This window comes from Lithobates pipiens, unplaced genomic scaffold (assembly GCF_037356315.1).
Source record: "Lithobates pipiens isolate NorthernLeopardFrog02 unplaced genomic scaffold, aLitPip1_a1.2 Scaffold_19, whole genome shotgun sequence".
Classification (NCBI taxonomy): Eukaryota; Metazoa; Chordata; class Amphibia; order Anura; family Ranidae; genus Lithobates; species Lithobates pipiens.
Window position 1 is genome coordinate 414496462 of NW_027507764.1, and position 25730 is coordinate 414522191.

At 44.5% G+C, this 25730-nt stretch overlaps 1 protein-coding gene across 3 annotated transcripts in view; it reads right to left on the reverse strand.

The window, feature by feature from the left end:
- Positions 1–25730, reverse strand: part of SMCHD1 (structural maintenance of chromosomes flexible hinge domain containing 1) — a 621656-nt gene that overhangs the window by 55734 nt on the left and 540192 nt on the right. For all 3 annotated transcript variants that reach the window (XM_077492529.1, XM_077492527.1, XM_077492528.1), the window contains 2 exons: positions 12892–12962; positions 10018–10189 (listed from right to left, as the gene is read on the reverse strand). In XM_077492529.1, the coding sequence (XP_077348655.1) occupies positions 10018–10189; positions 12892–12962 (243 nt within the window). The remainder of the gene's footprint in view (positions 1–10017; positions 10190–12891; positions 12963–25730) is intronic.

Consider the following 25730-nt stretch of genomic DNA (forward strand, 5'->3'; position numbering starts at 1 on the left):
GTTTTTAATATAGAGGACTTACCTCCAGGATTATTATCTACAAATGTTATCTCTGGTGTTGGCCTAACCGGGACCTCTACTGATTTGGTTGAGTCCAAGCCACTTAAACTCAGGCTAGGACAGCAAACAGAAATTGTCACTAAAGTGTTAGTTTCAGACACAGTTCCTACCAATCTTTTGGGAGCTGACATTTTGAATCAAATTTTAGCAAACATAGACTACACTCCTACAGGAGTCCAAGTGGTCAGTAGTCTGTCAGGAGAAGTTTTAAATACTGCGTGTGGAGTATTTTTAATTCAAGACTCCACTCCGCCATTTCCACCAGAATTGAAAGTGATTCCTGCTGAATTATGGGCCACCAGCAAATATGATGTAGGTCTGCTGGATTGCACCCCAGTCATGATAAAAATTAAACCAGGAGCCCATCTCCCACAGATTAAACAGTACCCACTGAGTATTGCTCAGATTGAGGGGATAAAGGATCAAATCACTCAGCTGAAAGCAGCAGGGGTTGTTGTACCAATTAAGTCCCAAGTCAATACACCCCTGTTCCCAATTGCAAAGAAGCCAGACAAGAAGGGTGGGCAGGTGACATACCGCATGGTGCATGATTTGAGAGCCATTAACAAAATAATTGAGGCAGATACCCCGATTGTGCCCAATCCCCACACTTTACTAAGTGGAATACCTGCCTCCAGCACCTGCTTTACAGTGATTGATCTTGCAAATGCTTTCTTTTCGGTGCCTCTGCACCCAGATTGCTGGCATATCTTTTCTTTTACCAATGACGCCCAAAAATTAGCATGGACAAGATTGCCCCAAGGCTGTGTGAGTAGCCCCTCTGAATATAATACTGCGTTAAAGCAGGTATTGGACCAATGGTCCCCCTCACACCCAAACACAGTCTTGCTTCAGTACATAGACGATTTGCTTATTTGTTCTGATACAAAAGACATTTGTAGCAGAGAAACCGTAAGCCTTCTCATGTTTCTCTATAACAGTAACAACAAAGTTAGCAAAGATAAGCTACAATACTGCCAAGAGAAAGTGATCTTCCTGGGTCACTGCATTTCACATGGAATCCGTCACCTAACCCCAGATAGAGTTAAAACTCTACAAAAATTTGAAAAGCCAAGAAATGTACGGCAACTACGTGCCTTCCTGGGGTTAGTGGGATATTGTAGGGACTGGATTCCAAATGCATCAGAACTTATGGCTCCTCTATATGAGGCTACCACTAGAAACCCTTTCGACCTCACATGGGAAAATGAATTGCAGATGAAGGAGCTTATTAAAATTTTGTCTGAAGCTCCCGCCATTGGACTTCCTGACTATAATAAGACTTTCTCGTTGTTCTGTCATGAAGTCAATGGATTTGCTGCAGGTGTACTCACCCAGCTACATGGAGACAAACAGAGGCCTGTGATGTATGTATCAGCCTCATTAGACCCTGTCATTAAAGGCTCCCCCAGTTGTATGCGAGCCATAGCAGCCTGCATTTTGCTGCTAGACAAAGTAACTGAGCTTGTACTAGATTCTGCTCTGATCCTGTATGTGCCACATGCAGTACAGGAAATCATGAATCAAGTAAATACCAGACATGTGTCTGCCAGTAGATTTGACAAGTACCAGTCTGCTCTTTTTGCTCCATCGAATTTAACAATCAAACGGTGTGTTACTTTAAATCCGGCTACTCTTCTTCCTATAATTGATGAGGAAGATGCAACAAATGGTACTGATGTAGAATCAGAGAGTTTTTCTCATGATTGTATGGCTCTGATGGAGGTAGAAAGGGCCTCTGTCACACCAGCAAAAGATGAGCCTTTATCAGATTGTGACACACACTTATTTGTAGATGGTTCCAGATTTTACACCGATGATGGTCAGCCACACACAGGTTTTGCTGTAACTACTACAGACACCATTTTACACCAGGAGGCATTGGCACCCCAGATGTCAGCACAGGAAGCGGAGTTGTGTGCTGTAGTCAAAGCATGTCATCTCCTAGAGAATCAAAGGGGAAACATTTACACTGACAGCAGATATGCGTTTGGAATCGCTCACGATTTTGGGCCTATTTGGAAAGCACGGAATTTCCTGACTAGTGCAGGGAAGCCAGTGAGACATGCAAAACTCATAGAGCGGCTATTTGAGGCCTTTCAGAAACCAGCAGAAGTTGCCATCTTGAAGGTAAAAGGGCATGCAAGGGGAAATGACATGACAGCCAGAGGAAACGCTTTAGCGGACCAAGCGGCAAAGGATGCTGCCCTTATGGCATTGGGAGTCACACCCACTGTAGGGGTCGCCCAGGTAGCGGGGACAGATTCCCCTCATCAAGAGCAGTGGGATGTAGAAACTCTAATTCAGTTGCAGAACCAGGCCCCTGATGAAGAGAAGGATAAGTGGAACAAATGTAATGCTACCCAAAATCAGCAGGGCCTGTGGAGCGCTGACAACAGGTGGTGTCTACCCAGGAGTTTGTACCCAGTTTTAGCACAACTGGCACATGGCGTCAGTCATCTTGCTAAGGGCGCGATGGTGGCACTTACTGACTGCTATTGGATAGCACCTGGATTTAGTGCATTTGCAGCCAGGTTTTGTGCTTCATGTCTCACTTGTGCTCTGTACAATGCAGGGAGGCCTGTCCATGTTCCCCAAAAGCATTCTCCTAGGCCAGATTTCCCTTTCCAAAGAATTCAAATAGACTACATTCAGATGCCCAGAATAGGCACCTATGAGTTCGCTTTAGTTTGTATTGACATGTTTTCAAGCTGGCCAGAGTGCTGGCCGGTAGCCAAAGCAAATGCAAAAACAACAGCAAAGAAAATTTTGAATGAAGTAGTTTGTAGATATGGAGTTCCTGAAACTATTGAGAGTGACAGAGGAACCCATTTTACTGGGGAAGTAATGAAAGAGGTAATGGGAGCCCTTCACATACAGCAAGCTTTCCATACACCTTATCATCCACAAAGTAGTGGCAAAGTTGAGAGACTTAATGGAATTTTGAAAAACAGATGTGCAAAAATTAAAGCAGATACAGGAAAAGGATGGGTGGAAGCTTTGCCATTAGCCCTATATTCTGTACGAACTACCCCTAAACAACCACATGGGCTGTCCCCCTATGAGATTTTATTTGGAGGGCCACCCAAAACAGGGCTATATTTTCCCCAACAGTTGCAGGCTTCTCACTCTAGTCTGTTAGAATATGTTCAGATTTTGCAAAGAACTTTGAATAAAATACATGAAGGTGTTTATAAATCTATCCCCGACCCAGATTCTGTTTCAGGTATTCACAGAATCCAACCAGGTGACTGGGTGGTGGTCAAGCGACACGTCAGAAAGCCGCTAGAACCAAAATTTGACGGACCACATTTGGTGCTTTTGACAACCGGTTCCGCAGTCAAGTTGGAAGGAAAGCCCTCCTGGATTCACGCCAGTCACTGCAAGAAAATCCTGAAGTGATGATATCCTTTGAAAAAATGATGATGTTGTTCTTTTTCTTTTTGTTGTTTGTGAGAACTGAGACATGGAAACATAACCCTTTCATACAAATGTTAAAATTGTATGCAACCCATAGCAACGCTAGTGACTGCTGGGTGTGTTCTCACTTACATCCCCAAACAGGAACAATATCCATGATAGCAATGCCTCTCAAATTCACTGATCTAAACAGGACCAGAATAAATGGCTCATACGTCGTCTCCACAGCTAATGAGCACAGATCAGTAACTTTGATGGTTTCGAAACAGATAGACACTCCACAGATTTGTTTAAACATTACATGCCCGTTTAACACTAAATGTACACGGTTGGGCAATTCAGATTGCACCAGGGCAAAGATTACAGTTTATGGAGGAAACCATGGTCAATATTATTATATCCCAGATCCAGAACTAAATAGAACCCTTTATAGTACAAATTGTTCACAGTTCCCAATATGTGAAAATATCGGTTACCTGAGATTCCATGTTATTGCTTCCAGTTTCTTAGGCGCAGGCATACCGTCCATACGTAGAGGGTTATATTATATATGTGGAAATAAAGCTTACGCCTGGCTTCCTGCTAATGTTACAGGTACATGTTATATTGGGAAGTTAGCACCTGCTTTGGCTGTTCGCAAAGATACAGTGCGAGCAGATCAAAGTCCAGAATACCCTTTAGTGTTCAAAAGAGAGCTGTTCACTGAAGGCGACATGGCATGGTCATGGTTCCCTTCCTGGACAGGATGGGGAATTGAAGCAATGAAAAGAATAAATAATTACACTAGAATTGTAGATGAGATTATTAACCTTACTACCACTGATATAGGTTTATTAAGTGAAGAAATGGCTCAGATTAAAAAAGTAGTATTAGAGCACAGATTAACGCTGAATTTTCTCACTGCAGCTCAAGGTGGGATGTGTAAGTTATTTCGCACCGACTGTTGTATATACATTTCTGATAATGAGGACATTATAAAAGGACATCTTGCTAAGATAAGAGAACTACAGAATAAGGCCAGAGATATTGCTAAAGATGGATGGAACCCCTTTAAGGCTTTAGGAGGTTTTGGTGACTTTTTATATGGTATAGCAACATGGTTACAGAAACTAGGCGCTTACATTGCGATGTTCCTATTTCTCATATTTGTCATTTACTTCCTCATCAGGCTGTGCCTCCGTGTGACTACCCGCTGTACTGACAAATGGTCCACCAGCCCTGATGAACCCATTATTGTGAGAAAGTTAGGAGAGAGCTGAACAGGACGCCGTCTCTCTGCGCCAATGTAACAGGAGTTACCAGCAATCGGCTGAATGTAACGCGGAGAAGAATGGTGTCAAATAAACAAAAGGAGGGAAATGACATGGACATTCACTGTACTGTTCATTTAAGCACAAGAGACTCCATTTTGTCCTCCTTTGCTTTAGTGTTCTGTAACCTTCACCTAACACACAGAAACCTCTCCTACTAAACACTCTCTACTCCCCCCTCCCTTCTCACTGTTTTACTTTTGCAATTGTTCTATTCGCTAGCTTTTAATAATATATTTCTATTTGTTTAGCTCTTAATAACATATTTCTATTTGTTAGTTTTTAATAACATCTCACACCACCCCTTTCTTATCTATGTATAAAATAACATGTAATAATAAATTTTGACACTGAACGGACATTTTAAACACAGTGATTGAGTCCTGTGAATCTGTTCCTGCAGCTGCAGTATTAACTTTGTTTTAGAGTCCCAATCAGAAATCAGTCATAACATTGATAAGAGGCATGTACGCGTACGGGGCCCCGAAAACCAAGCACCGCCTTCAGGCTTTCTATGGGCGTAAATTTTTGATTTCACTTCTCACTACCTATTACAGTTTTGAAGGCCATAAAATGCCAAGATGGCACAAACCCCCCCCCCCAAATGACCCCATTTTGGAAAGTAGACACCCCTAAATTTAGGGGTACACTAGTGAGACTCACAGGTAAAAAAGCACATAGGCTGTCAGCGACTGTATCAAAACGCCACAAGAAAAACTGTTAGCGTTCGCAGGGATCAGGCCTGACTCTGCGAACGCTGCAGTTATGCGTGTTGTGTTTTGTAAGTGACAGTGATCGATCGATACTGCACTTGGGTGGGCTGGTCTGGGCTTGGCGGAGGGGCTAAAGGCAGGTGCTAGCAGGTATCTGGGCTGATCCCGCTAACAATGCATTTTTGGAAACCTAAACTGCTGGCGACGCTAATATAGATCTGATCAGATACTATATAACTAAGGGAGGTGTATGCTTTGTGCGTGGGCGTTAGCGGTACTGGCACTAACCTGACGCTGCCTGGGGCGACGCAGACCTTATCTGACCCTCAAACTTATATCACCCCCCGGGTGATCAGGGGGTTAAACCTTTATTAGGTAATAAATGGTGGGTGCCCTGAAACTATAAAAAATAACTAACTAACCAACCAGCGTCACCTGTAACAGTTATATGGTGATCACTGGTGAAAGGGTTAACTAGGGGGCAATCAGGGGGCTTTATGTGGTAGTATATGGGGGTCCCTGGCGCTATAAAAAGCTGCGGCGAACCTAAATACCTACCTGCCTAACTAGCGTCACCTGTGACACTAATACAGCGATCAGAAAAACGATCGCTTATTAGGCTGGGTTCACACTGGAGCGATGCAGGAACGCCACGAATCCGCGGCGGGTTCCCGCATCGCATGCCTCCCGGCGGCAGTTCACACTGCCCTAGGCGAACTGCTGGGAGTGTCAGTGAAATGTTAATGACACCCCCAGATCAGTTCGGATATCTTAGTGCGATCTGCAAACTCGGATCGCATGGTGTGAACACCCATGCGATCCGATTCTGCGGCGGACCAAAAAAAGGGTCCCGTGCGAATTTGCGGCGCAAATTCAGCCATACTATCTGTATGGCTGAACTCGAATCGCACAGAGATCGGATGTGATTTGCACTGCAGTGCGGTGCGAATCACATCCATTCTCATAAACCGCTGCAATGTGAACCCAGCCTTATTGACACTGGCGACGGGGGGTGATCACGGGGTTAAACCTTTATTGGGGGGGTTAGGGGGGGTACCTTAGAACTAAAGGGGGCTAACCCTAACTGCCCTAACAGTTATTACAGTCACAAATGACACCAATGCAAAAAAAAAAAAATGCAATTGGTGTCACTGTGACTGGGGGGGGGGGGGGGGGGGCAGGGGTAATTGGGGGGGTGAAAGGGGGGGGTGTGAGTGTGCCTGGCATGTTCTACTGTGTAGTGTCGTGTTGGTGCAACTCACCGATCCTCTCTCCTCGGTGCCGGAACGAAAAATACCGACACGGAGGAGAGATTACATCACTTCCTCTGCCTGTGTTTACATTACAGGAGAGGAAGTGATGTCACGCCTCACTTCCATTCGTCAGGAGCGATCGCGAGGGGGTGGCCATGAACGAATGGCCGCCCCCTCATCCCGGATCGCTCCTGTACGGATACCGACCGCCGCTGGCACCGGGGGGGGGGGGGGGGGGGGGCCCGATCGGGCCCCCCTCCCGCGGGAAGGCAGGGACGTATATATACGCCCATATGCCTGCCCGTGCCATTCTGTTGACGTATATCGTCGTGCAGCGGTCGGCAAGTGGTTAAAAACGCTACTTAACGCTAAAAAACGTGCAAAAACGCCAATGCAAAACGCGGTAAAAATCACGTTTTTAACGCCGATTTTTCCAGGCGTCGGAGCTAGCTTTGCAGCCAGTTTTTTAAAAACTACCGTGTGCATGAGCACTTAGGACCATGTGGTAGTTCAGTTTTTCTTTTTCAATAAATTTGCAAAAATTTCAACAATTCTGTGTTTTTCTGTCAATATGAGCTGCTGTGGGTACATTAATGAGGAAAAAAAATTAACTTAAATGATTTTAACAAATGGCTACAATATAATAAAGAGTGAAAAATTTAAGGAGGTCTGCATACTTTCCATCCCCACTGTGTATCTATCTATCTATATATATATATATATATATATATATATATATATATATATATATATATATATATATATATGTCCAATAAAGTGACTGTATTGATGATCCAAATAATATTAACTGACTTCCCATACATGCTCCCCCATGTGACTGCGCTAACCTCTAATTGTGTGACCGCACAATTAGGTTTTGTAGCAGGATTTACAGGCTCTCCCAGGTGTAATCCAAAGATGGTAGCCTCAATTTAAAATACAAAAGAGGCCAGATAGTGCATTAGCATTTAAATATATACATTTATTATAGGTAAACATCAGGGAACTCACAATTTATGGGTGCTTGCAGCACACCAGGCTATAGAAAACATACAATGTTAAAATACTCTCCAAATTTGCAGGCTTGTGTAAATCAGCAGCTAGCTCAGAGAGCAAGTGACTGTTTCCACCACCGCCCTGGCCCCTCCCCCTATGTGTGATCCCCCTGAGGAGGAAACGTGATCGCCCTGTTATGTCCTGTGTAGGGGAGGGGCCAGGATGGTGGAGAAGATAATCACTTGCTCTCTGAGCCAGCTGCTGATTCACACAAGCCTGCAAACCATTTGGAAAGGATTTTAACACTGTATGTTTTCTATAGCCTGGTGTGCTGCAAGCACCCATAAAGTGTGAGTACCCTGTTGTTTACCTACAACAAATTTCTGGGCACTTTTGTGTTTTAAACTGAGGCTACCATCTTTGGATTACACCTGGGGGAGCCTATAAATCCTGCTACTTAGAGCCCAGAGCTGGTTCAGCTGCTGTTGTGGACCAAACTTAATTGTGCAGTCACACCGGGGGGAAGTGTGCGAAGCCGCGGTTAATATTTCAATCATTCTCACAGAGTCACTTTATGGGACCTTATTTTTCCCCCCATTGGCAAAGAACATACATGCACTTTCACTGGGCAAATTGCTATGCAAATATCTTATAAATAGAACCTTAAAGTGGTTGTAAACCCACGTTTGTAGGTTTTACCTATAGGTAAGCCTATAATAAGGCTTACCTATAGGTAGTGGAAATATTGTATGTGCCATGAGTGACAGCTCCCACGTGGGAGTGACGTTATGTGGCTCCGGACAGTCACAGAGCCGGAGTAGCAGAGACACCGTGGGCTTCGTTTGCAGGTAAGTTTAACATATCGGGCAAGTATGCTATGCATACTAGCCCATTATGCTTTTACTTTGCAGGGTTTGCAGGGCAAAAAAGAGGAAGTAAAAACCCATCAGGGTTTACTCCCTCTTTAAGAATTCACTTTCAAATATCAGTAGACAAGTCCAGTCCCAGAATAAACTGATTGCATACATTATAACTAGAGAGCGGGATTCTGGTAGAATCACACATTTCAGTACCTCTCTGTCATTTTATATACTTTATTAAGTCAGCAGAAATCATGGTTACAATATTGAACTGCTAATTACAGTACAGAACAGGAGTTTTGGAATTTATATTTCTTCCTATTTTATCTCATGTACTTTATGCAAATTTACATACAGACCAACCTATCCATCAACAATGACAGTGGCAGGGGTTAAGACAAACAAGAAAAATACTTTTGTAAGGGATACTAGGGAAAATTCTTAGATGCTTAAAGCAGTAGTAAACTTTCCCTCTGCAAGGTAAAGGCATAATGTGGAAGTATGCATCGCAGACTAGCACATTATGAAAGACTTGCCTTGAAACTAAGCCCTTTCAGCGGCGTGCTGTGACAGCTGCAGAGGCTTCCATCTTTACCCGGTCTTCCTTCTGAGTTTGCGGGTTGAGGCCGCTTGGCTGGCCACGCTGATGTCACCTCTGCACATGTGCGCGGTAGTCACTGCTGTGGCACAGAGCTCTGAAGGGATGGCATGTTCCTTAGTTTTATAAAAAAAAAAAAAAAAAAAAAAAAAGTGCGTGTGGGTGTCCGGATGTGGAACAGTTCAGAGGCAAAGAAAGGGACGAGGGCTTCTGGCAGATAGGTATCAAGAGTTGGAACCAGAAGCCAGGAACGTCTGTGGCAATGCAGACTACAAATGACCTTCAAGCGGTTCGACCAAGAGAAGCAAGTGATATGATGCACACCCACCATCAGTCTCTCAGAGAACAATTAAGATGTGTAACTTATTTTAGATCAGTTGTCTGTTGCCTTACAAGAGTGCAGGACAGTATACCAATCAGCGTATGAAAAGTTTAATGCTGCAAGATCTCACAGATTAGGTAAGAGATTTTCTTTTTCAGTGTCTTTAGAGAAACCAAGAAGTGGACACAAGAAAGATAAATAAAACAAACAATAAAAAAAATAAAAATAATCGGTTTTAGAGGAGTTCACATTAGCATGCAGAGATGAATGTTGATGTAAACTTTAGGATTGAAGTTCATACTGAATAATAACCTCTACCTTCCCTTATTCAACGAGGTAAAATTAAGTACATAAAAATTACACATATTTTGTATACGCTTAATTCCTTACTGCTTTTAACATCTACTTGTTAAAAAGGATTTTTTTTTTAATGATTTAACAAACATGCATGAGCCATTAAAAGAAGCTAAAAAGTTTATACACACCAATTTCTAAAGAAAGTGTGTCATATTCTTTAGGTAATGGTGCTCCAAAAACTGTTCCTCTGAGTTTGTCTAGTGAAGGGGCCTTATTCTGCAAGCCTCCAAACTTTCCATTGCTACGTATTCGATCTCCTTCTCTTGTCAATAATGTTGGACAGTACGAAAAGGACACCAGCTGCACAGAGAAAAAAAAAAAAAAATCACACATGTCAAAACTATAAACAGACACTTCATCTAAAATATGCTGCATACTCTTTTAATATATAAAATATCAAGTCATATAAAATATCAGGTCTAAGCAAAGCGAAAAAAAAAAATTAAATAAAAAATAAAAAAGGTACAGGACTGCTCAATTCCTATTCAGAAAGACTATTCTATGGTAGCAATAAACAGATATTTATACCTACCTGTAAAATTTATTTCGGCAAACAAAAAAAAAACTAATAGGACAGCTCATAGAACCTCTCCCACCCCTGGCAATTCTCTGTTTTTTTTTTAGCAAGCAATCAATGGAAAATGCCAGGACAGAAGGAAGACGATCTGGAGTTAAGCTTTAAGATTCTGATCTCATGTGATGGATTTCAAGAACCAATCTGTGTACAATGTTCTTGTGGGTTAATTTAGTGTCACCAAGATCACTGGTATATGCCCTTCCTCTTGCTCCTGTGAAACAGCCAAAGAAGATTTTAGAAGTGGAGGGAAGGCATTTATAAGCTGCAACTGATCCCTTGAGATCACCACTGCAAAGGTCTTTGGATCCCTTAACCTGTAAACAAATCTGTCCACCTTGTGGATGAATCAAGATGGCAGCAAATCTACATCTGACATCCCTTAGAAGTGACAAATGACAATTCCGGGAATGTTGACTGTGTACAAGGCTGGAACATGCCTTTCTTAGTATCCTGCTCTTGGGCTAGATGTACATGAGCTTGTCCTAAAAAGCAGCACACCGAGTTAAAGGGGCCTGGAGTCAAACTGGGTGATCACTGCCTCAAATGAGGCCGCCATAAGGGCCAGAACCTTCATGTAGAGTCATCCGCCACAAATTGATTGCCAGCGCACAGTAATCCTTCAAGGGAAAGATATCCAACAATGTGCATGCCAGATTTCCAATACTGTGCATTCCTGTGCTTTTGGACTGAACCTCGACGTTTAGGATGGGGTGGCCACCAATAATGGACTTTGGAACCTTAAATACATATGGGGGGGGGGGGGGGGGTTGCGGTTGGTCTACTTATATTGAAAGGAAAGTTTTCAAGCAGTGGTTCAAGCTTCATACAGCAAACAAAAGCAGAACACAGCCTTCTGGCCCTTGGCCTAGTAGAATGCAGCGTCTCTCAGTACAGAAGAAGGCAGTGTTCACCCTCTGCTCCTGCAGTAATTGTAGCCGTCGGGCTGGGAAGTGCAGAGAGACTCATGTCCCTAGTGTTCAAAACAAACCTGATACTCCCTGGCAACATCACAGACTTCCGGGGAGAGGTGGAGCCACAAATACAGACAGATTATAATAGGTTGAGTACATGCGCACTCTGCCTACTGGTCTTTGATAAGCTGTGGACACAGGAGGAAGCTTCTTCCCACCTAAAGTTCTTTGAAGCCTCTGAACGCCAGACACTGATCTGAGAATTAAAAAACCTGGAGAGAATCAAAGCTTAGTTTTCTTCGTTCTGAACTAAGCCACTGAAGACATACTGTGAATTTGTTAGAACCCTATGTTGCTTTCAGTCCTCTTAATACAGTGGCTGGGCTTCGCACTGTCACATACCCTCGCTTTGTTTCAAACTGGAGGGCGAATCATACAAGGCCTGTTGCCAAGGACAGTAGCAAAACCAAACACTTGGCCACATCCAATGCAGGGTTCAGGACGCTTAGCCACATTTCCTTGGCAGTTCTTCCTTCCCAGTGACTTACAACCTCTAGATGCTGTGGGAGACTGCATACCCTCAGTCGAAGCTCAAGGGCTTTCCCAGATAGTGGAACCAGCTGCTGTTGGCAACGGAATCCATCATTATTAGAAAGAAGGCCTTCTGACGACATCACGTGATGATGAAAATAATTAAACAGAACTCTGTGTGTCATTTCTGGTCCAGGTGGAACGCACACGAATCATTAGGTGGCTTCCTAAGAGACCAGGCAGATCAGGTACACATCATTCATTTTTTATGTTTTTGGCAACAACCTTTGTATGTGATTGTTTTTTACCAATAAACCAGTGGTTTTACATACTATGAGAGGTTCCCTCCTCTCTCTCTTTTCAAATTTTTGGTCCTCGTCATTTGAGTTATTGGAATACTGATTTGTCAATGAGGAAAGGACACCAACCCCAGGCATTCATCCAGTGGTATGCTCTAGTTCTTGAATGACCACAAGGCATGGCTGACTTCTCTCAATATGTCAATACAATATGGTGAGTGTGGATTCATTTACATGAGCACGTGGTGACCAAGCACAACAAAGGGTGGTTTCTGGTGTCAAGACTCAAGTGCCATTTTCACTTTCCTATGAACGGTCATTTTTATTTGTGGAAAGTCAAACACAGAAATTATATTATTATGGACTGAGCACAAATTATTTATGCATACTTTTTGTAGTAGCATTTATTGTATTCACCAATTGTTTTGTGTTGCAAGCTCTGCCTCACATAACTGGTGTTATTTGTAACTTATTCCAATTGGTTTGAGATAACTGCTGCACAGTTGGGGGTGAATTGGCACGATTGGTAATTTTAATTATACATACCCCTTAAGCCTGACCAAACCCCAACATGTAGATACTATTCTCATCTTGTTAAAAGTGTGTTGGCATATTTTATTACCAATTCATACTCTAAAATGGGAACATTCTCAATTTATATCCGATAAAGATGAAGGCACTTACCTGTTTTCTGTATTCATTAGCAGCTTCTAGAGTATCTAAAAGTATTGTATCGCCTAAAAGCATTCCAAAAACTAGAAAGAAAAAAAAAATTCTACTTTCAGGTAAGCGTTGTAAGTAGTCCCAATCCATTTAAAAGCACTGTTATCCCTAAAGACAGGTCCAATTAATTTGATTGTGCTATGGTGTGCTATATAATGCTTTTGCTTAAATTGTCAAACTAGGGGTGCTACATGCTATTTGCTAATTCACAAAGAACATTAGTGTATACAAAGCAATGATCAGTGCCCAAGTATCACTCAAAGGTTTATTTGAAATTAGGAATGTGCATGCACATTTCAAGATATGAACATGACATCATTCTTTTTGTACAGTTTAACATGCAATGGCCTAAAAAAAACAACATGTGACCGAAGCAAAACATTTATTCTATGTGGAAACATTTGAAAAGTAAAGCCCTAGTGAACTCCAAAGACATGCTGGTAGGTTTTTTGTATCCTGTCTAAATTGTCCCTAGTATGTACGAATGTAAGTTAGGGACCTTAGATTGTAAGCTCCTTGAGGGTAGGGACTGATGTGAATGTACAATGTATATGTAAAGTGCTGCGTAAATTGATAGCGCTATATAAGTAACTGAAATAAATAATAAATAATGTATTCATTAGTAATCTGAGAAATACATCAAAGCACAATCACTAAAAGCAATGATCATATGAATTATGATCATTGAGAATACTGTGCAATATCAGTTCTATGTAGTTGTCACTTGGTGATTTAAATGTTCAGTAAGCTCAAGAGGCATTTTAGCGTACATTAGGAATGACCCCAATTTTGACAGCAAGTATCCTGGTCCATCACCTCATAATACAAACATCAAAATAGTGCAACACATAGGACTGCAGAAAAAGAGCATGTACAAACTATAAAGTGAGAAAAGATATGCTATAAAAAAACTCAAACCCACTCAGCTGTACAGAAATGACAAAGATATTAAATAATTAAAGTGGAAGTAAACCCATCCATAAAAGAGTTTCATTTCCGGCACGAGAAGAACGGAAGGCGGTGGCGGCAGCGGCGAAAGAAGACTGGGCCACCGCTAGTAAAAGAGCTGGAAGAAGAAGCGGTGGCCCGGCAAGAAGAACCGAAGAGGGGGACAAGACCCCCCCCGAAGTCGGAAGAAGAGGGCGGCGACGAAGAAGAAAGCCGGGCTCCTCCGCTAGTAAAAGAGTTAGCAGAAGATAGCGGAGGAGTCCGGCGAGAAGACCCCCGAAGACGGAAGAAGACCCCCGGAGCTGTGCAATAAACTATTTTAACCCTTGTGTGTTGTGTTTTTTTCTTTTACTTTTTTTTCACAGGTGAATGGGTATGGGTACATTGTACCCCATACTCATTCACATAGGGTGGGGGGCCCCCTTATTAAAGGGGGCTCCCAGATTCCGATAAGCCCCCCGCCCGCAGACCCCGACAACCAACGGCCAGGGTTGTCGGGAAGAGGCCCTTGTCCTCATCAACATGGGGACAAGGTGCTTTGGGGTGAGGGGCGCCGCCAGGTACGGCTCAGGGGGGGCGCTCGCTCGTCCCCACCCCCTTTCCTGACCGGCCGGGCTGTGTGCTCAGATAGGGGTCTGGTATGGATTTTTTCAGCGTAGGGGATTCCCCTTAAAATCCCTACCGGACCTAAGGGCCTCGTATGCTTCCCAAGGGGGAACCCATACCATTTTTTTTTTATTTGGTGTGGAGTTCTCCCTTAGGATTCATACAAAACACAGTGCCTGGTATTGGCGGGAATCCAATTCGGATCCCCACACCAGTGTGAACCCGGCCAGTGATGCTTGTCGCTTATTGGGAAAGGAAAATAAACATTTTTCCTTTCCCGATGCCAGCCAGCTCGGCGCTGGCTCCCGCGACGGAGCTCGTAGGGTTTCAATTTCGCCCTGATAGAAGCAGCGAGATTGACACAACATCGCGGTCACCTACTGTATAGACCTTTAGTGAGACCTCATTTAGAATACTGTGTCCAGTTCTGGAGACCCCACTTAAAGAAAGACATTGATAAGATAGAACAAGTCCAGAGACGGGTAGCAAAAATGGTGAAAGGTTGGGGGATAAAACATCAAGAGCGACTTCAGGAACTTAATATATACAGTCTGGAGGAAAGAAGGGAAAGGGGAGACATGAAATCTTTAAATACATCAAAGGGGTAAATAAGGTTCAGAACGACAGTTTTTTTCAATATGAAACCAAAATCAAGAACATGGGGACATGACCTCAAACTAATTGGAGAAAAGTGCAAAACTAATATTAGAAAGTATTATTTTACCGAAAAGGTAGTTGATGCTTGGAATAAACTACCAGCAGAGGTAGTGAGACACAACAGTAAATGGCTTCAAACATGCTTGGGTGGTACAAAAATAGATCTATACTCAGACAATAAAGCTAATGAAAAAAAAAAAGACTCGATGGGCTACTTAGTGTCAGCCATCACGTTTCTAGTCAGGTCCATAACTATTGGGACATCGACACAATTCTAATATTTTTGGCTCCATACACCACCACAATGAATTTGAAATTAAACATACAAGATGTGCTTTAACTGCATACTGTCAGCTTTAATTTGAGGGTATTTACATCCAAATCAGGTGAATGGTGTAGGAATTACAGGATTTGTATGTGCCTCCCACTTTTTAAGGGACCAAAAGTAATGGGACAATTGGCTGCTCAGTTGTTCCATGGCCAGGGGTGCTATTCCCTCATTATCCCATTTACAAGGAGCAGATAAAAGGTCCAGAGTTAATTTCAAGTGTGATATTCACATTTGGAATCTGTTGCTGTCAACTCTCAATATAAGATCCAAAGAGCTGTCACTGTCAGTGAAGCAAGCCATCATTAGGCTGAAAAAACTAAACAAACCCATCAGAGACATAGTAAAAACATTAGGTGTGGCCAAATCAACTGTTTGGAACAGCCTTAAAAATAAAGAATGCACCAGTGAGCTCAGCAACATCAAAAGACCCGGAAGACCACAGAAAACAGCTGTGGTGGATGACTGAAGAATTCTTTCCCTGGTGAAAAAAACACCCTTCACAACAGTTAGACAGATCAAGAACACTCTCCAGGAGGTAGGTGTATGTGTGTCAAAGTCAACAATCAAGAGACGACTTCACCAGAGTGAATACAGAGGGTTCATCACAAGATGTAAACCATTGGCAAGCCTCAAAAACAGGAAGGCCAGATTAGAGTTTGCCAAACAACATCTAAAAAAGCCTTCACAGTTCTGGAACAACATCCTATGGACAGATGACACCAAGATCAACTTGTACCAGAGTGATAGGAAGAGAAGAGTATGGAGAAGGAAAGGAACTGCTCATAAACCAAACCATACCACCTCATCAGTGAAGCATGGTGGTGGTAGTGTCATGGCATGGGCATGTATGGCTGCCAATGGAACTGGTTCTCTTGTATTTATTGATAATGTGACTGCTGACAAAAGCAGCAGGATAAATTCTGAAGTGTTTCAGGCAATATTATGTGCTCATATTCAGCAAATGGATGGCGCTTCCCAGTGCAGATGGAAAATGACCCAAAACATACTGCGAAAGCAACAAAAGAGTTTAAGGGAAAGAAGTGGAATGTTATGCAATGGCCAAGTCAATCACCTGACCTGAAACCGATTGAGCATGCATTTCACTTGATGAAGACAAAACCGAAGGGAAAATACCCCAAGAACAAGCAGGAACCGAAGACAGTTGCAGTAGAGGCCTGGCAGAGCATCACCAGGGATGAAACCCAGAGTCTGGTGATGTCTATGCATTCCAGACTTCAGGCTGTAATTGACTGCAAAGGATTTGCAACCAAGTATTAAAAAGTGAAAGTTTGATGGATGATTTTTAATCTGTCCCATTACTTTTGGTCCCTTAAAAAGTGGGAGGCACATATACAAACTGCTGTAATTCCTACACCGTTCACCTGATTTGGATGTAAAACCCCTCAAATTAAAGCTAAAAGTCTGCAGTTAACCACATAAGCCCCAGACCATTTTGCTGGCAAAAGACCAGACCACTTTTTGCGATTCGACACTGTGTCGCTTTAACTGACAATTGCGCGGTCGTGCGACGTGGCTCCCAAACAAAATCGATGTCCTTTTTTTTCCCCCACAAATAGAGCGTTCTTTTTGTGGTATTTGATCACCTCTGCAGTTTATATTTTTTGCGCTATAAACAAAAAAAGAGTGACAATTTTGAAAAAAGCACATTATTTTTTACTTTTTGCTATAATAAATATCCCCAAAAATATATATAAAAAAAACAAAAAATTTTTTTCCTCAGTTTAGGCTGATACGTATTCTTCTACATATTTTTGGTTAAAAAAAATGAATCGCAATAAGCGCTTGATTGATTTTCACAAAAGTTATAGCGTCTAAAAAATAGGGGATAGTTTTATGGCATTTTCATTAATAATTTTTTTTTTTTTTACTAGTAATGGCGGTGACATTAGTGGACATATTGGACAATTTTGACACATTTTTGGGACCATTGGCATTAATACAGTGATCAATGCTATAAAATTGCATTGATTACTGTAAAAATGTCACTGTCGGTGAAGGGGTTAACTAATAGGGGTCGGGGAGGGTTTAAAAGTGTCCTAGGGGAGTGTTTCTAACTGTCTGGGGGATGGGCTGTGTGTGACGTTACACTGATCGCTGCTCCCGATGACAGGGAGCAGACGATCAGTGTCCTGTCATTGGGCAGAACGGGAAGATGCCAATGTAAACAGCTCCATGACATGATCGCGGTTATCCCCGTGGCAATCGATTCCGCGGTAACGAAGCTTGCAGCAGGCACGCGCACGGCGGGAAATTCAAAGTAACGTACGGGTACATTACTTTTCCCATTCTGGCGATTGTATATTTGCAGACAGTGTTTTGGATCCGAACTAGAACCGCTCTGTACCTTTGTTTCTGTCCCCCTGGCCAAATTAATCCTCAATATAAAAGTGTGCACACTTGAAGTCAAACACTGAGGCAGACACAGTTCAGTATTCAGATACTTCTCTATTTTATTTCCTCAACTCCGGCTGATATACAATGAGCCGGATATCTTACTATCAAATCAAAAATTAGATGAAAGACAGCGTGTACAAACCACAAATTATACATATTCATTATTGTGACGGAGTATAAGCTTTTTAGCTGAGTTATGTCTTAAAAAGGGAAAAGCAGACTATTGTAGCTATATAGGGGTCTTGCTTTAAGCCCCTTCTTCCTCTTGGGTGTCTTTTCCCACAAATAGAGCTTTCCTTTGGTGGTATTTGATCACCACTGCGGTGTTTATTTTTTGCGCTATAAACAAAAAAAGAGCCACAATTTTGAAAAAAAAAATGCATTATTTTTTACTTTTTGCTATAATTTCCCCAAAAATGTCTAAAAAAAATGTTCCCCCTCAGTTTAGGCCGATACGTATTCTTCTACATATTTTTGGTAAATAAGCGACTATTCATTGGTTCGTGCAAAAGTTATAGCATTTACAAAATAGGGGATAGTTTTATGGCATTTTTATTAATACATTTTTTTTTTTACTAGTAATGGCGGCGATCAGCGATTTTTATTGTGACTGCGACATTATGGCGGACACATCGGACATTTTTGGGACCATTGTCATTTATACAGGAATCAGTGCTATACAAATGCACTGATTCCAGTGTAAATGACACTGGCAGTGAAGGGGTTAACCACTAGGTGGCAGTGTAGGGGTTAAGTGTGTCCTAGGGGCGTGTTGCTAACTGTAGGGAGCGTGGCTGTGTTTTACACATCACTGATCTCTGATTGAATCACAGGGAGCAGAGATCAGTGTCACTGTTGGTAGGCAGAACAGGGAGATGCTTGTTTACTTTAGCATCTCCCCGTTCTTCCTCCCCGTGAGATGATCGCGTGTATCCCCGCGGCAATCGAGTCCGTGGGACCCGCGATCGGACTCACGATGGCACGACGCTAAATTTAAAGGGACGTACCTGTACACCCATTTGCCTGTCCGTGCCATTCTGCCAACATACATCGGCGTGCGCCAGTTGGGAAGTGGTTAAAGCACATATTGTATGTTTCATTTCAAATCCATTGTGGTGGTGTATAGAGCTAAAAAGATTAGAATTGTCCTAATATTTATGGACCTGACTGTATGTTTCTAATACCAGGAAATGGTAGTGTGGTGGCCCAACACAGGATTAGGCGTCCTTTTCTGAATTTTGGGTGATTGCATTTTTTATGCAAGTGGATATTTATGTTTCATTTTAAGCTTTTAAACCCCTTCGAAGTGTCTGCTGTATTGAAACTTACTGTACACAGTGGTCATCTTTAACCACCTCAATACAGTGCAGTTACACCCCCTTCCTGACCAGACCAATTTTCAGCGCTCTCACAGTTTGAATGACAATTACTCAGTCATCCAACACTGTATCCATATGAAACTTGCGTCCTTTTTTCCACACAAATAGAGCTTTTTTTTAGTGGTATTTAATCACTAGTGGGTTTTTTATTTTTTGTGCTATAAATAAAATAAAACGTAAATTTTGTTGTTTTTGCTAATTAGTAATTTTTCTTCATAAATTTTGTCCAAAATTTATACTGCTACATATCTTTGGTAAAAATAGTATATATTATTTGGTCTTTGTGAAAGTTATAGAGTCTACAAACTATGGTGCCAATCACTGAAAATTGATCACTTCTGATCAGGCCTTCAGTACATCAGGTGTACCTCATTTCTTGAGACACTAACAAGTCAGGAAAGTACAAATACCCCCCAAATTACCCCTTTTTACAAAGTAGAGATCCCAAGGTATTAAGTAAGTAGCATGGTGAGTTTTTTTAAGTTGTCATTTTTTCCCACAATTCTTTGCAAAATGAAGATTTTTTTTTTTTTTTTTTTTACTAAATTGTCATATTATCAGGTTATTTCTCACACACAGCATATGCATACAACAAATTACACCTCAAAATACATTCTGCTACTCTTCCCGAGTACGGCGATACCACATGTGTGAGACTTTTACACAGCCTGGCCACATACAGAGCACCAACATTGATGTAGTACCTTCAGACGTTCTACGAGCAAAAATGACGCATCTCATTTCTCAACCACCTATTACACTTTTGAAGTCCCTGGAGTACCAGGACAATGGAATTTCCCATAAAATGACCCCATTTTGGAAAGCAAACGCCCCAATGTATAATCTGTGAGGCATAATGAGTCTTTTGAATGGTTAATTTTTTTCCAGAAGTTTTTGGAATATGTGGACAAAAATTAAAACGCATTTTTTTTACACAAAATTGTAAATTTATAAGATATTTCTAACACATAGCATGTATATAGCAAAAATTACACCCCAAAATACATTCTGCTACTCTTCCCGAGTACAGCGATACCATGTGTGTGAGACTTTTACACAGCCTGGCCACATACAGAATACCAACATTGATGTAGTACCTTCAGACGTTCTACGAGCAAAAATTACGCATCTCATTTCTCAACCACCTATTACACTTTTGAAGTCCCTGGAGTACCAGGACAATGGAATTTCCAATAAAACTACCCCATTTTGGAAAGCAAACACCCCAACGTATAATCTGTGAGGCATAATGAGTCTTTTGAATGGTTTTTTTTTTTTCCAGAAGTTTTTGGAATATGTGGAAAAAAATTAAAACACATTTTTTTTTTACACAAAATTGTCAATTTATAAGATATTTCTAACACATAGCATGTATATAGCAAAAATTACACCCCAAAACACATTCTGCTACTCCTCCCGAGTATGGCGATACCACATGTGTAGGACTTTTACGCAGCCTGGCCACATAGAGAGGCCGAACATTGAAGTAGTACGTTCAGGCGTTCTAGGAGCATAAATGACACATCTCATTTCATTCCTACCCATCACACTTTTAAAGGTCCTGGACCACAGGACAGTGAAATTACCCACAAAATGACCCCATTTTGGAAAGCAAACACCCCAACGTATATTCTATGAGACATGGGCTGCAAATAGGTACTCGGGTACTCTGATGGGCTGGAGATAGGTACTCGGGTACTCTGATGGCCTGGTGACAGGTACTCGGGTACTCTGATGGCCTGGTGACAGGTACTCGGGTACTCTGATGGCCTGGTGACAGGTACTCGGGTACTCTGATGGCCTGGTGACGGGTACTCGGGTACTCTGATGGCCTGGTGACGGGTACTCTGATGGCCTGGTGACGGGTACTCTGATGGCCTGGGGACGGGTACTCGGGTACTCTGATGGCCTGGTGACGGGTACTCGGGTACTCTGATGGCCTGGTGACAGGTACTCGGGTACTCTGATGGCCTGGTGACAGGTACTCGGGTACTCTGATGGCCTGGTGACAGGTACTCGGGTACTCTGATGGCCTGGTGACAGGTACTCAGGTACTCTGATGGCCTGGTGACAGGTACTCTGATGGTTTGGTGACTGGTATTTGGGTACTCTGAAGGGCGGTGACAGGTACTCATATGGACTGTGACAGGTACTCGGGTACTCAGATGAACTGTGATAGGTACTCTGGTACTCAGATGGACTGTGACAGGTACTCGGGTACCCTGATGGACTGTGACAGGTACTCAGATGGGCTGTGACAGATACTCGGGTACTCTGATGGACTGTGACAGGTACTCGGTACTCTAATGGACTGTGACAGGTACTCGGTACTCTAATGGACTGTGACAGGTACTTGGGTACCCTGATGGGCAGTGACAGGTACTCGGGTACCCTGATGGGCCGTGACAGGTACTCGGGTACCCTGATGGGCCCTGACAGGTACTCGGGTACTCTGATGGGCTGGGACAGGTACTCGGGTACTCTGATGAGCTGTGACAGGTACTCAAATACTCTGATGGACTGTGACAGGTACTCTGATGGACTGTGATTGACAGGTACTATGAGGGGTGGTGACAGGTCCTCTTTATTGGGGGGGGGGGTGCAATCAGTGTGTGTTGGTGTACACTGTATGCGGTAACGAGATGTTACCGCAATCTCCTCCTCACACACGATCGGTGTGAGAGGAGGAGAACCCGGTAGCATCCCGTTACCGCGGTTTGTTTACATTTTAGTGATCGGCTGTGAAAGGATCACAGCCGATCACGTGGGTAAACAGCCGGCCATTGTTTACCAGCGTCGGTGACGAGCAGTGTTCCCGGGGAACACGCCGCCACCGACGTGTGCTCGCGCGCATGCGCCGTGCACGTTCGGGGTGTGACCATCTGTGATCGGCCGTGACTTCATCACGGCCGATCACGTGGTAAACAGCCATAACGAATGGCTGTTCACCCCCTTCGGTGGCGAGCGGTGTCTCCGTGACACGCCGCCACCGAAGAAACAGGGATGCGCGCGCACGATCGCACGCATTCCCTGTTTAAACGGGAGGCCGTCATATGACGGCCTCCCGCCACAATAGGTGCGCCGCCTGGCCGTCATTTGACAGCCGGCGGTCGGCATCTAGTTAAACTGATAGTGATTGTATACTCTCACTTTGCAAAACAAATGATTCAGGTTAAAATAAAAGTAAAAGGCAAAACACTGATGTATAGATATTGAAAAATAAATAAATAAAAAAAAAACACATAAAAACACCCTTCTCACCCTTTTTTAGTAAGTGATCACATTCCCTCTGTTCTCAGCTGTATAAGCGCTGGGGGAAGAGAAGCAGTAGCACACTGAGCTTCCTAGTGAAAGGCTGTGTAGGGGTGTCATGGCCATACATTATACAAGTTCTTGATCAATTTCCTTTAGATTTACCTTCAACTATGTAGTGCAAGGGCCTGCCTGATTGTGTATGAGTTGAAAAAGTGTTTAGGTTCAACCCCATATTATATTGTTTTGGTAAATCTAAAGGAAAATATTATAAGAAAATCGTATGGCCAGTTTTTAATAGAAAAGCAGAGGGACTAACAGGAACACCAGGGATGTCACACAAAAGAATCAATACAAAGAACAGGATACATTTTCCATACAAGTACATGGCACAGCAGGCACATACTGTATCAGCAGATGTTAGGTTTACATACTCAAACAACATTTTATTCTGTGCTTGCATGCATCACTTGATAGTGCTGGTTGCACTGTCATTGGATAGTGCAGATCACAGAAAGAACGTAAAAAGACAATTAATTAAGCTCTGTACTATGATCGGTATGAAGAATCAGAGCTATCAAAAACATAAAAGAATGCCTGTAATCTGCTTTGTGAATGAGAGCGCATGCATTAAATACAGAGCCAATTAGAGGGCTCTGTATCTTGTAAATACTGTGACTGTGATCACAACCAAAGTGCAAACACTAGTAGCCATGAGCAGGGCCGGACTGGCCTACCGGGATACCGGGAGATTTCCCGGTAGGCCGCCTGCCCTGGGGCCGCTTTTAGTTGAGGCTGCATTAGTGCTGTCTCCTATGGATCACACAGAGCTGACTGGCTCTGTGTTCGGTGGCCGCTCTGTAACACAACCCCGCCCCCCCCCAGACCTGCTCGTGTGATAGTAGAGAGAATCAACGTTCCACCTATCACACAAGCCGTTCTGGGGGGGCGGGGCCGTGTTACAGAGCGTGTGTGCCACAGTGCCTGGATAGAAGGATCCACGGGGAGGAGGCTGCAGGGGCTGCCGATTCTCCTATCCAACTTATTTTACTGTCCCCAATTCACCTTGTGCTCCCTGCCCCCCACCCCCCCAGTGCTCTCCTCCACCACCACACTCTCCTGCCCCCCCCCCAGTGCTCTCCTCCACCACCACTCTCCTGCCCCCCCCCTCAGTGCTCTCCTCCACCACCACTCTCCTGCCCCCCCCCTCAGTGCTCTCCTCCACCACACTCTCCTGCCTCCCCCCCAGTGCTCTCCACCACCACACTCTCCTGCCCCCCCTCAGTGCTATCCTCCACCACCACACTCTCCTGCCCCCCCCCCCCCCCAGTGCTATCCTCCACCACCACATTCTCCTGCCCCCCCCCCCAGTGCTCTCCTCCACCACAACACTCTCCTGCCCCCCCCAGTGCTCTCTTCCACCACCACACTCTCCTGCCCCCCCAGTGCTCTCCTCCACCACCACACTACCCTGCCCCCCGTGCTCTCCTCTGCCACCACACTCTCCTGCCCCCCCTACAGTTCTCTCCTCCCCCTTCTCTCCTCCCCCACCACACTCTCATGCTCCCCTCCACAGTTCTTTCTGCCCCCCCTGCTCTCCCCATCCTTCTCTAGCCACCCCCCAGGGCTCTCCCCCCTGTCCCCCCCAGTGCTCTCCACTTCCCCCAGTGCCCCCCTGTTCTCCCCTCCCCCCGTTCTGCCCCTCCAGTGTTCTCCACTCCCCCCATTCCCCCCCAGTGCTCTCCACTCCCCTCAGTGCTCTCCCCCCTGTGCTCTCCACTCCCCTCAGTGCTCTCCCCCACATTGTTTCCCCCCCCCCCCCCCAGTGCTCTCCGATCCCTCCAGTGCCCCCCCCCAGTGCTCTCCCCCCTGTTCTCCCCCCCAGTGCTCCCCCCCCTATACTTTCCCCCAGTGCTCCCCCCCCCCGTTTTTCCCCCCAGTGCTCTCCCCCTGTTCTCTCCACTCCCCCCAGTGATCTTCCCTGTTCTCTCCACTCCCCCCAGTGATCTCCCCCCTAGTGCTCTCCAGCTCTCCCCATCACTCTCCAGCCCCCACTCCAGTGCTCTTCAGACCCCCATTCTCCCCACCCCTGTTCTTTCTGGCCCCCTGGGTGCTCTCCAGCCCCCCCCCCAGTGCTCTCTACTGCCCCGTGCTCTCCACCCCTGTTCTTTTTGGCTCCCCCCCAGCACTCTCCACCCCTGTACTCTCCACTCCCCCTGCATTTTGCCCCCACCCATGTGCTATCCAACCCTACCAGTGCTCTCCACCCCCCATAGTGCTCTCCAGTCCCCCGTGCTTTCCACCCCTGTTCTTTCTGGCCCCCACTGGTGCTCTCAAGCTCCCGCCCATTGCTCTCCACTTCCCCCTGCTCTTTGTACATCCCCCAGTACTCTCCAGCCCCCCTGCTCTCCACTCCTGTTTTTCTGCCCCCCCGTGCTCTTCACCACCCCACACTCTTAGCCCCCCCAGTGCTCTCAGCCTACCATGCTCTCCACCCCTGTTCTTTTTGGCCCCCCCAGTGCTTTCAAGTTCCCTCCCAGCACTCTCTGCTCCCCACCCGTGATCTCCACTCCCCCCTGCTCTTTGCCCCCACCCATGTGTTCTCCAACCCCACCAGTAATCTCTGCAGGTGGCCAGGGACCAGGGACCACTCCATCTCACAGCAAACAGATCCTCTGGAAGGAGCACCGTCCCTATCCAAAACGAGAACAGACCCTGCCTGCTGCTGGCCGTCATGGATATCCTGCTGGCATGCAAGGTACCGTACTGAGCATCAACAACACACCTTCCCACAGACAGGGACTGCAGACTGGGACATGGGGCACAGGAGGGGCTGCAATGATGGGCACAGTGAGACTGCATTCACGGCACAGTAAAGCTGCATTTGATGGACACAGTGAGGCTGCTTTGGTGGGCACAGTGAGGCTGAAATGGTGGGCACAGTGAGGCTGAAATGGTGAGCACAGTGAGGCTACATTAGTGGGCACAGTGAGGCTGAATTTGATGGGCACTGGTGAGCCTGCATTGAGCTCTTGCATCAAGTCTGCAGTCTCTGACCATCTGCTATATCATGTCTGCAGTCTCTGAGGGAGTCTGGAGAGGAGTCAAGAGTGGGAGCACCACTGGGATGGGGGTCATGGGAGAAGTCAGACTTGTGTGGACTGTGGACAGGAGACTATAGGATAAAACCAGAGCCAAAAAGCTGGAGCTGA